This window comes from Scyliorhinus torazame, chromosome 3, assembly GCF_047496885.1.
Source record: "Scyliorhinus torazame isolate Kashiwa2021f chromosome 3, sScyTor2.1, whole genome shotgun sequence".
In the NCBI taxonomy this organism is placed as follows: Eukaryota; Metazoa; Chordata; class Chondrichthyes; order Carcharhiniformes; family Scyliorhinidae; genus Scyliorhinus; species Scyliorhinus torazame.
The window spans coordinates 48,028,567-48,041,541 of NC_092709.1; the positions used below are offsets into that span (position 1 = coordinate 48,028,567).

General features: G+C 44.1%; 1 protein-coding gene across 8 annotated transcripts in view; it reads right to left on the minus strand.

Moving 5' to 3' along the window:
• The window catches only part of inpp4b (inositol polyphosphate-4-phosphatase type II B), a 1,315,761-nt gene that overhangs the window by 289,993 nt on the left and 1,012,793 nt on the right, over window positions 1-12,975 (minus strand). For all 8 annotated transcript variants that reach the window (XM_072495637.1, XM_072495635.1, XM_072495634.1 and 5 more), the window contains 2 exons: window positions 10,129-10,259; window positions 5,447-5,554 (listed from right to left, as the gene is read on the minus strand). In XM_072495637.1, the coding sequence (XP_072351738.1) occupies window positions 5,447-5,554; window positions 10,129-10,259 (239 nt within the window). The remainder of the gene's footprint in view (window positions 1-5,446; window positions 5,555-10,128; window positions 10,260-12,975) is intronic.

Consider the following 12,975-nt stretch of genomic DNA (forward strand, 5'->3'; position numbering starts at 1 on the left):
GAGGTCGGTAGTGGATACTAAGAACGTTATTTTGTTTCACAAGGGTCCTGAGGTCTGCCCAGGATGGATACTGGGTGGGGGTGAGCAAGGAGGGTGTAAGGCAAAAAGGTCATGTATGGGGGGGGGGGGGGCATAATAATAATCACTTATTGTCACAAGTAGGCTTCAATGAAGTTACTGTGAAAAGCCCCTAGTCGCTACATTCCGGCGCCTATTCGGGGAGGCCAGTACGGGAATTGAACCCGCGTTGCTGGCCTTGTTCTGCATTAGAAGCTAGCTATTTAGCCCACTGGTATAAGTGGACACTAAGTAGGCATAGGGGTTAGAAGGGGCCATGGGATGAGTCGGGAGTCATGAGTTTGCATGAGTTGGTACTAAGTTAGCATAGGGGTTATCAGGGCCAAGAGGATGGGTAGAGGGGCATTAGTTAACATGGAAAATATAAGGGGCCATGCGGGTGGGTTGAGGGGTATAGGTTGGCATGGAGTGTATGGGGGACATGATGGTGGGTGAGGGGCATGAGGTGGCATGTACTGTCATGGCTGCAATATGAGATGTGTGCGGGGTGGGGATGAGGGGTATGAAGATGAAAGCTAGAGGGTCTTACTGCTTTTATCATAACTGGGACCAAGTCTCGGAGCTCCGTGGTGGGCCTTTTAAACAATCATCTCCATAGCCCCTTCTAACCCCACTGTGTCACTCAGCAGCTGTAGTGGCCATCCCACACTGTTTCCAGGAATGGTGGGCCCGACTCCACTTAGGAACCATCCCTGAGAAAGAAAATTCCCTGTGAAAGAAAATTGAGCAGTTCTGGGTAGTTTATTCTGTTCAGATACTGGACACTGGACCAGACCCCAACATTTGTTAGGATATTGGGTGAGAATCTCAAACAATGTTTTTAAATTTGTAAAAACTGAGGTAAGGATATCACCTCAGGAATGATGACTCTGACTAATACTATCTTTTATGTTAAAACAAATTTTAATTTAAACACAGAATTAACCACATTCACATCAAAGAACTGGCTCTACAATTATCAGTGAAACAGTTCTTAAACAGAAGGCAAAAACCTGAACATTCTATCTACCTCTGCTACTAACTCCAATAAAGCAACCCAATATAGTTCAGATGTCATTTATAAATAAAGTTAACAAAATAGGTTTAGTAGAGGTAACGGAGTCAGTCAGGTAAAAATAAAGTACTGGTTTATTAACAGAAACGTATATACATTCAAGACCAGGTTAAGCTTCACAGGTCCTTTCTCTCTCTGGAGGCCTGTGCTAGTCAGGCTGAACTTATGTACAACAGTCCCCACCCTGTAGTTAATGGAGAGTCCATACTCCTTGAGCCACACGGGGACTATCATCAACCCAGTCCCATGTGCCCCATGTGGGATACTACAACAGGTACACTTGCTTCGCTGTGTAGCGACTTTTGGAGCGAGTTCCTTTCAAGAGCAGATCCGTACACGTACATCTTGTCAGACTCAAATCCTATGGCAAACTACAAAATTACACAGACCTGGCTCCTCCCATTAATTACATCTCACTAAGATGTCACATGACCTGCTTAGTCAGGACGGTAAACCACTCCCTCACCCCACAAATTAGTTACACTCCAGAGAATCTCCAGCTATAAACTTCCATTAGCTCTTTATCTGTAACCAAGTTGTTAAAATCAATAATTACCTTGCTCTTTTATAACTCCTTAATTACAGCTTTAGCAGACACTCAGTGTGGGTACCCTAACCTAGGTTCTTTGATAATGTTACTTCAACAAATATATACCGTAACCCAGACTTTTAAAAACTTTACTGCAATGGATATAAAATCTAATATATAACAATTTCTACAATTGTTGCACTCACCAGTCGGGTTTGGGGAGTCAGGAACTCTACACACCTGACCGGAAACTAAAATACAATGTCCAAAAGGCAAACAAAGTGTCTGACTCTTGAACTGTCTACAATGGGTGCCTGGAGGTGTCATATACTAGAGACCCTGGCTACAATTTTCCGCTCCAGTTTTACGTTGGGCCGGTTTAACAACAAGAGCGCAAAATATCATGAGGTCAAAGTCTAATTTCACGTCGACGTAATAAAAATAATCACCCTCCACCCACCATCAGTAGCAGGGTGCATTTCCCACCGTTCTATATCGGGATCTTCACTGTTAAACATTAGGATCTCAGTATCAGGCTGAAACGCAAAATCATACCCCCACGTCAAAAAATGTATCCTTGGCGACGTGATGTGTCAGAACAGCACAAAGAACACCTCGGCCGGAATTCTCGAGATTCTTTGGTACCGCCAGCAGTGAACCCCCACCCGTGAGTATCCTGACGGGGTGGGGTGGTTTCAATGGGAATTCCCATTGACAGCAGCGGGAGCAGAGAATTCCACCGCCAGCGGACAGTGCGTCGTCTCCCGCCAAGAAACACGCGGCTGCTAGGTGGGAAAATTCTGCCCCTGGTTTCAAAGGAATTGCACCTGGTCAGCAGAACTCTGAAGGGAGTTTGGAAGTGAGCGCAGTGCTCGTAGGGTTGCTACACATGTTCAGAAGGGGGAGAATTAGGTCTCGGTCACAAGGGTTGGACTCAGGGGGTACAGGGATTGACTCAGGGTGTGGAAGGAGAGTTGAGTCCAGGGACACAAGGGTTAAGTTGGGGTTAGGAGGGTTCAATCACTGGAAGCTGGGAGAGTTGAGATTTTGAGAGGGGTATGGGGTTTGAGTCTGAGACATGAGGACTGAGTTAGGGGGTATGGGGATTGAGTCGGGTCCTATGGAGTTGAGTCGGAGGACACATAAGTTAAGTCGGGGTGTACGGGAGTTGAGTTGAGGGACACGAGGGTTGGGTTGGGGCATTGACTCAGTGGATGTGGGGTATGGGGCTGAGTCGAGGAACACCAGGGTTAATTCGGGAGAATGTCAGTTGAGTTGGGGCTTAACTTGGGGGGTGGGGCTACGGGGAGGTAGGAGAGTTGAGTCAGGGGAAAATGGTGATGAGCAAAGTTAGATGAGGGTAGACAATGAGAATAGCCAAGGGTTAACTTGGGGGTGTCAGATGGGGTGGGGAGGAGCGGATGGGATGGGGGTGGCGGAGGATTGTGGGTGATTGGGGTGTTGGGGCCGAGGAAGAGAAGAGAGGGAGGTTCAGCGGCCACCAGACCTTTGAAGGGGGGGGGGGGGGGGGGGAGGTTAATTCAGATGGGAACATCTGATGGATGGGCCCGTCTGCCCGCCCATCCCCTCTTCTTCCCATCCGAGGCCGAAGCTAATCATTTTCCAAATTCCCCATGCCTAAGAAATCCTCCGACCAGCTTATGAATTATGGGCTCGACAGGAACGGCCCTTAAGTGGCCAATAATTGGCTACTCAAAGTCCTCATGTGGAGTCAAGGTGGGTAGCCTGTCCAAAGTCTTGCACCCCCACCCCCCCAGCCTAAAATGACTGCGAGGTCAGGATAGACGGGAACCCAAAGGGACACCGATTCCTTCACTTAATGCTGCACCACCCCCCCCCCCCCCCCAACCCGCCCCACCCCACCCACCTTCAGCCCTACAACAGCCCGTTCCCTCACCCAATTAAAATCAAAGGCTGGGATTTTCCAACCCTCCCCCCGGCGTGTTTTCCGGCAGAGGAGGCTTGCTATTGGTGGCCAGCGGGATCTTCTGACCCTTCTGTCTGCAACATTGTGAATGGCTCACCCGCCATACCGGACAATTCCAGGGCAGGGTTTTGCCGTTTATGTTACGACCCCAGAGTTAGGGTCAAACAAGGGTAAAAATGGGGGAAACAGTCACGTGGCAGGGTTTTGCCCCGAATTGGCCAATTGGTGACCAGAGGTGCTCCAACTCAGATGAAACTGCAGGCTGCCTTAGAGAGAGAGTGGAAGAGAGAAGGAAAGATAGAGAGCGAGAAAGAGAGGGGGAAAGATGGATAGCGAGAGAGAGGGAGACTCAGGATGGGAGACCCTGTCACAGGATGGCTTAAACGGCAGCTGAAACCAGACAGCTTAAGATCAAAGGCCTGAAAACCTTCCTGGAATACTGAGGGCTGGCAAACTGGCACCCCGGCCAGCGACATGAATTTCCGCACTCACTCGTCTCTGTGCTCACCCCACAGGGGGTTAAAACCCTACCGCACGGCTGATCCGGAGTAAAATACCCATTTTTCACTTCGATGGTGCAATTGGAAAATGTTGATTGCAATCATCTGCAACAGCCTTTACACTTCACTTTTCACTATTGCTTATTAAATTCATCCATTTGTTTGGAAAAGTAAGATTCATCAAAGAAGCGATACCATCAATGACTAAACTGCAAACGTTTCTTAATGATATTACAGCAGCTGTAGCTTGCAGTTATTTCTGACTGAATTAAGATGAGAAGCAATCAAAATGTTGCTCTCAGCAGTTGCAATATGTTTACGAGTTATGAAAGCATTCCATAGATGTAGCCACAAAGATAGTGTCATGATAACCACATTAGCATATCATGGTGCAATCACACACACACTGATGGACAGGTAGTTGGACCAACCAACAGACACACAACATTGCAGCCAATCACCAGTGAGAGCACACGCACTATAAAACAGGGAACACCACAGTTCCCACTCATTCCACCAAGAGATAGCTCAGAGCACAGAGCTCACAGCGTGCCACTCAGACATACACCATGTGCTGAGTGCCTCACCTAGATAGTGAAAGGGCTGGGTCCACAGGTTAGCTGGTGAAGCACGAACCTCAGCCAGCAGCTATTAGTTATAATTGTACAAGACAATAAAACAGAGTTGTACCATCTGCAACCGTGTTGGTTCATTTGTGTATCGGAACACCCAACACGACAGATAGTTGAGGCTGATCCTGTCATCACCTGGCATCCATGAGTGCACTTTTCAGCAAGAGCTCCCAGGGGTACCAATCAGGCCTGGGAACACAACCAGATTTTTGACCCTCCTTACCCTGCTGGTGCTCATCGAGGTCAATTGTTACAATCAATATGAGATAGTTAACTCAGCACAGATCACAGGAACTGGACCTATCCCGGATTGCTTGGCTGAAAAACACGTCAAGTAACTTACTAATTGGGAAGCCCCAAATGTACCACATTGACCAAGGGCCTAAAAATAAATGATCTTTTACTGATCTCCGAAGAGCCTTTCCTTCCCCCTGGAGAAATGATTTATTGCGTTCATGTGGGCCCCATTCTATAAACTACTCCCTTTTGCTTGAAAGGAAAGTTAAAATGAAATCTTCTTTCCTCAGCAAGTGACCTTCTCAAAAGTAATGGCGGTCGATATGGCGCATAAAAAACTAAAAAACGATGACGGCAGTATCTTCGGGGGAGTTGCGAAGCTTTGAGGTATTTAAAAGTGTGACTTAAACGGGGATCCATGTTCAGTGTGAAATCAGAAAAAATATAAAATTTAACAAGAGCCCTTACCGGTTTGGGCAGAGTTACTCTGAATGTGCATTCTTTGCAAATGCAGATTGACCGGAACAAATTCAAGCTTTTTCTCTCCTCTGCTGCAGCTCGGCTTAAATGACGATCCTGCAAATCAAACACAAACAATGTTGTTTTGTTAGCCAGAGGTGAGTAAAACTTACAGATAGGCTTGACTATATTGATATTAAACAGCTGCTTTAAGAAGAAGGGGATCTTCTGCACCACAGTTAATTGCTGCTGCGGTATTTTCAATTCCGTTTGTGTTGAGCAGATTCCACAGTCCCAGCGCAACAGATAGCAGTGTGCAAGTTTTTCCATCAAGATTTTTATTTTATGACTGATTGTCCTTCTCGACAATCTCTTGTTGAAGTGGACTGAATGCTAAAGAGACGGGAACACTACTGGGCAAAATTATCACAGCTGTCCCTACCCATTTATCTAATGTGCATTTCAGAGAGGTGGTAGTGGGGAGTGGCAGCAAGGGGTGAGGGGAGAGATTGAGGGAGAAATGAGGAAGTAACTACTGATAAATTCAAAGAGGATCTGAAGACCAACCAACATAGTAGGACAGTGTGGCATAAAATATCAGACAAGCAGAAAATTGATCTGTGCCAACATGACCCAGACTGTAGATACAATTCTACAACACTGGCCATTTTTGTAATAATGTCCAATAACATAGTCATAACTGAACACTTTAGAACACTTTATCATATGTTAAAAAGTGATGAGTATGTGAGTAATGTCAAGTTTGTTGTATTAACACCTTGCCCTTGTGGTATCTGTTAATCACTGATGAACAGAATAATAGAGACATTAAAGTAGCAAAAGCATTTTGAGAGCACTGCTCATATGGATGTTATGTTGTCATTGTAGACCAGGTGAATTGCAGTCAACTTGGCCTGTCTGCCAGCAGGGTTTGTGGGATCTTAGAATCCCTATAGTGCAGAAGGAGGCCATTCAACCAATCGAGTCTGCACTGACCCTTGGAAAGAGCACTGACCCTTGGAAAGAGCACCAAACTTTAGCCCACGCCTCCACCCTATCCCCGTAACCCCACCTAACCTTAAGAGTCAATTTACTATGGCCAATCTGTCATGTTAGGTACACTGGTATAACACTGGCTGCAACTGAGATCAAAAAGATACTCCAGACCTTGAAGTTAGTTCAATCAGGTTTATTGAATTAATAGCACAGCTAGCACGGTTCTCTGTGAGTTCGACTCTCTGCTAACTTAACTGTGGTTACTCTGTCTGACTAAACCAGACTAGCTCTTAGCCACATGGTGGAGGTGTGAGATTGTAACAACATCCTTGACTGACTCTCTTTATGTTCATCCATGGAAAGAGGCGGAGTGTGAGTGCCTCGTGTCTTTTATACTCAGATCCCACCCCTGAGTGTCCTGCCTGCTTATTGGTCATGTCCTGTTCTCTGTGTCCATTAGCTGCTTTTCTGTGCCTGCCTGTATATCATTATGTGTGTGTCTGCATATCATGACACCTAACCTTAAGGGTCAATTTACCACGGCCAATCCACCTAACCTACACATCTTTGGACTGTGGGAGGAAACCGGAGCTCCTGGAGGAAACCCACGCAGACACGGGGAGAAAGTGCAAAGTCCACACAGTCACCCGAGGCTGGAATTGAACCCGGGTCCCTGGAGCTGTGAGGCAGCAGTCTACTGTGTCGACCGTGTCAGGCAATGGTGAAAATTCCGTTCGTGAAAAAATAATTACAGATGAACATCAGTTATTGGAGAATCCAATAAACAGAACAAATTGGGGTGACAAATGTAACCATTGTGCTTTATTCCAACACCTTCTGCTCCGATTTTAAACAGACCGGGGGCCTCAGCTATCCCAAAATTGAAGGAACATTGTGTAAAATATTGTACTGATAAACAGCATAAGAAATCTACACAAGCTTCTGGTGGTGATTACTTTAGGCGCTCATGGGATAATCGAATAAATTCTGGTATATTGGAATGAACTATTTTGGAATCTCTACATATCGCATGAAGAAATAAAAATGTTTTTAGCTTTAGGTCATAATACTACCTGAAATCTAATAGACATACCCATGCAAATGAACTGCTGCCAAACACATGAATGCTAATATTTATAGCAATTATCTTTATTGTGTCAGGTAAAACAGTTCATTGGACAATTTAAAAAATGAAATAATGCATGAAAGGTGTATTATCATGAATGTCACAAAATATTAAGGATAAAATTATTCTGTAAAGACTACAGGTAGAATCTTGTACCCGCCCCAAGGTGATTTTGGTGGCGGGGGGCATTTAATCGGGGTGGAGGGTGGCAGGCGGGGACCTTGTCACCATCCCACTTCCACCCTGATTACGTCCATGGCAGGAAGGAGCGAGGGTGGCCCTCCTGCACCGCAGCCAATTGAGACCCTTAACTTTTAAATAGGAAATTAATTGCCCATCTGAGAGCCTCATCTGGTCGCCACTGATGTTACCCCCAGCAATGGACAGGGGACTCGCCATGCTGGGACCACAACAAGCAAACCCTGTTGTGTTTACAAGCAGGCCTCTGGGTGGTTCTAAGGGGGGGGGGGGGGGGGGTCCCTGGTTCAATGCGAGGCCTCAGGCGACAGTGATAACAACAGCAGCCACTGCTTCCCCAGCAGCACTGCAGAGTAGAGGAGTTGCTGGTCTCCGATTGGCTGAGGTTTCTGCCCCTGGGGTGTCAAGAGCCCATCGTTTCCACAAGGTTCTATATATATGTTCTGATAACCTATTTTTACATTGAAAAATATTCTGAGAATCTTGTCTTAAGGTCAAGGCAATGATAAATAAAAGTTAGTTCACCTGTTTTAGAAAAAAAATTACATCCTGGAAAGAAACAACTGGGAGTTCTTAGTTTAAAATGACATTTAGTCCTCAAAGACACTGACTTGCCTGGCAAACAAATATGCTCAGACACTCAGCAGATTATACTGATTTTATTCACTGTCTGTCTCAGTGAACTAAATCATTTATGATTAGGCAGTGTCACTTCTGCATCGAAATGTATTTGATTCAAAATCAGCGCAATTGTATTACCATTACAATAATGTTAAAAACAATAATTACATTTTTAGTCCTGCTCAACTGCAGATCAAATAATTTCATGAATAAATTGGATACCGTGGTCAAAATCAACAGCTATGTAAATGTGCTTAAAACACCAAAGTACAAATAAATTTATAGAAGTACAAATATTTGTAGCTGTGATTGCGAGATCTATCAAGTAGAGATGCTCTGGGCGCAAATGGATAGGCAAGAATGGAAAGCAAAGGGAGGCACACCAGCCTGGACAACACAGGCTGTAGGATAGCATTATAACTGCAGGAGATCAATATGGGACAATGCACTGTGGTCAGTGTTATGACATTCGTGAATTTGGCCAGGTCCTTTTTGAGCAATGTGGCAGAGGCACAAATTTGATGATGAAATGAAAATCGCTTATTGTCACAAGTAGACTTCAAATGAAGTTACTGTGAAAAGCCCCTAGTCGCCACATTCCGGCGCCTGTTCGGGGAGGCTGTTACGGGAATTGAACCGTGCTGCTGGCCTGCCTTGGTCTGCTTTCAAAGCCAGCGATTTAGCCCTGTGCTAAGCAGCCCCTGATCTGAATTCAAACAGAGTTACGTGAGAGATGGCACAGATCTGGGAAATTACAGCATCGTCAAAAATTCAAGAGAGGTGCTGAGAGACAGAGTGGTTGGTTGCATGGGAAGAGATTGGCAGTGTCTTTTTGTTGAGGTGGGGGTTGGATTAGCAGTTTGGGAGGTCTTTTGGTTTAGAAAGGACTTTTTCACCATACGGATGCCATTGATGAATAAATATAAACCACCAATGAAAGAACAGATCTGAAGAAAGATCTTCCCAAGCCTGAAATATCTAAACACAGTCAACCAGCAACATAAAGTATTTTACTGAATTCAGATAACTTTGTGCATGTGCACTCAAATTGGGAGAACAATTGCTCCCAGTAAATTGGCGTTTACAATGAGAGGAAGGACGATAGTTTCTGCAGAACCATAGAATCCCTCCAGTGTGGAAGGATGCCATTCGGCCACTCGAGTCTGCACCGCCCCTCTGAACCCTACCTAGGCCCACTCCCCCACCCTATCCCACAACCCTGTAACACCATTTAACCTGCATATCTTTGGACACTAAGGGGCAATTTAACGTGGCCAATCCACCGAACCTGCACATCTTTGGACTGTGGGAAGAAACCAGAGCACCCGGAGGAAACCCACACAGACATGGGAAGAAAACACAAACTCCACACAGAGAGCCACCCGAGGCCTGAATTGAACTTGGGTCCCTGGCACTGTCAGGCGGCAGTGCTAACCACTGTGCCGCCATGCCACCTTGACGAGCAATACATTAAGGCAATACATGTCCAAAATAACCAACAAGGATTGACCAATAAATTTGGTCTAATTTTCAGGGTTGACCCAGACCTGAAAAGACTTATTTTTTATTTTAAGATCACAGGCAAATACTTGACAAATTTTGCGGTTGCAATTGTTTTTGGAGGTGAAAATGATCATTTTTCCCCTCACCTGACAAATGTGACAATAATGCAGAAAATTCTGAATTAATCGTATGGAATTGAGGAAACAAACTAATTCTTCCACTCATCACTCACTCTAGTGCTTTGTACCTGAGAATTTATTGAGTTCCGTAAGCATTTCCTGGTAGCTGCTAATCATGTGCTGGTAATGGATAGTGACATTCTGCCGTAGAGTGTCCCAGTGAGCAGAAAGCTCCCCCAGCTCTTCCAGGTCTTGTAACCTGATGCATATATGAAAAAGAAACAATTTTGATCATCAATTTCAATTAGTCAATTACCAGACAGCAATAAATCTCCATTAAAAAGCAACATGTTATGGAGTGCCAGAGCATTACAATATGAAATCAAATATAAAACCCTAATCTGCGACAGATGGTCCGGAAATATTTATACAGCTCAGCTGCTAAGATTGGGATTTATTTACTCCTAATATGTGAGTCCCTACAACAAAGCACAGGCTTGATTCTCCAACACAAGTATAAACATATTTGTTTAAATCAAAATTAACTTTAAGTAAATCCTTTTCCAACTCTTTGCCTTCTACCATTGAAGATGCTGGCTCTTGTGTTGCTACAGTTCCCAAAGGCTTGTACATGCCAGTACCTTACCCAAATAGTCATCCCTGATATGCGGGGAAGTGGTGGCACAGTGTTAATGTCACTGGACTAGTAATCCAAAGACCAAATGGGTTCAAATCTCATTTAAATTCAATGAATAAATTCTGGAATTGTAAGTTATTTTCAGTAATTGCGACCATGAAACCATCATTTATTGCTATAAAAACCCGACTAATGGGGCGCTATAAAATCCCGTTTAATCCCCTTTAGAGAAGGGAATCTGCCATCCTTGGCTGGCCTGACCTACATGTGACTCCGGATCTACAGTAACGTGTTTTGACTCTTAACTGTCCTGCCTGAAAAGGCAATTAGGAATGGACAACAATTGCTGGCTGCCACATCATATGAAGAAATAAAATTAACTTTATCTCTAGACTTGGACTATGCAAGATCTAACCTTGCCCTCGCCCAACATCATGCACTCACACTATCCAGTGATTTTCCACTAAACAGAGATTGAGAGGGGTAATCCTGCCTAATTAACCATCTATAAGGTCCAGGTCAACCAGAATCAAGTGGAGGGCCCCAACCAAAATTACCCGAGATCAATTAACTGAGAATAGACTGGGAATTGATTCTGAAATATACGTCAACATCTTGGTGCAATTCTAAGCTGAGATGTTCAGTATTAAATGAAAAATTTTGGGAGTTTTCTTCATTTTTTCTGATAAATGTTGAAGACAAATTGTTTAAAGTATGAAGTCCATCTGTTAAAATGCACCTGTTTCACGTGGCACTGTGCAAAATGGTTCACAATTCAGTGATTTGTCATGAAACCAATTTAATCACTCATTCCAACTCATGTTCCCGGTCAAATTATATTTGTTCTTTAGAAATAAATGAGGCATAAATGTAAGTTGTAGGCCCTCAACTTTATTTTTAACCTGCTACTGAAGCCTAAATAAGTTCCGGAACAATTCAGCAGTCGAGAAACTGTTGTGTTTTGGAGGTGTGATACTCAGGAGCTTTATTTACAGTTTGTTATTTCGTACATGGCTGTTCTTCTTTCAGTTTCCCATGTCAGGACCTATGAAGCCACTGTCAGTGAACACATTGAAACAACAGAGCTTCACTGGAGCTAATAAGAATTAATGCGAATACATAAGGGAAACAAGCTCTTTTCCTGCTCCAACTCCATATAAATAGTGGGTTCGATAACATTTTATTTTTCTTAATTTCTGCTTAACTCACTCATTCCTCTTTTCTTTCAGAATCTGAAATTTTCCACAACCCTTGGGAAAATGTAATAATAACATTTTTATTTTATATTAATAATCTCTTAACTATCCTATTACAACTTTTGCTTCATTTATTCTATCTTTGAATGCATTTTCTTCCTGCTTTAAATTAGATGCTAATGCTGATGAGGAGACGGGTGGTGCTCGCATGCATTTGCTGCCCTTGGTGGTAAAGTTTGTGGGATTATTCATGGTTAGAATCTCTAATCCTATTCACAATCTGATATCTATCCAGCTATTTTTTGACAGAACTATTTATTAAAACACTAACTGTTGTTGCTGGAAATACTATTTTATGGAGGACAGTAGTCAATTTAGAACAACCTAGAATTTAGATATGGAATAAAAATCTAAATTGAATACTGTGTTATACAGATATTTCCACAAGTGCTGTAAGGAAGTGAGTTCCAGGATTTAAAAAAACTTATTTCACGGAATGTGGGTGTTGCTTGCTGTCATGATATTCAAACACACACATCATGATAGACACACCAACAGACAAATCAGAACACACAACACCACAACCAATGACAGAAAGATATAAAAGCACAGACACGACCCCTGGTGGTCAGTAAGAGCTGCAGAGGAGAACCAGGACACAGCTATTGCCAAAGACACTCAGGGAGACAGCACGTGCAGAGTATCCAGAACGAACTGTATTATAAGAGTTATAATAAAATAGAGTTGTACCACATACAACTGTGTTGGCTCATCTGTGCACCAGAGCACCCAACACCACATGGTACAGGAGTGGATCGATACCTGCCGGCATACCTCAGTGTACAGAGACAACCAGCAGTGCCCAGGCATGATGTACAAGCTCCCGGTTCCGCAGGCGCTCCAGTGCGACGGCGACCTCCACGAAAACTGGCGGCGATTCCGGCAAATGTTCGAGTTGTTCCTGGCGGCAGCTGAACTCAAAGACCTGGATGATAAGGAAAAAATTGAATTTCTCCTCACCGTCGCCGGTGCAAGGGCAAGAGCAATGTTCAGAAGGTTCAGGTTCTTCAGGAGGCAGCAAAGGCACGATTACCAGGCAGTCATGGGCAAATTCGCCAAGTACTGTGAAGAATACGCAATCC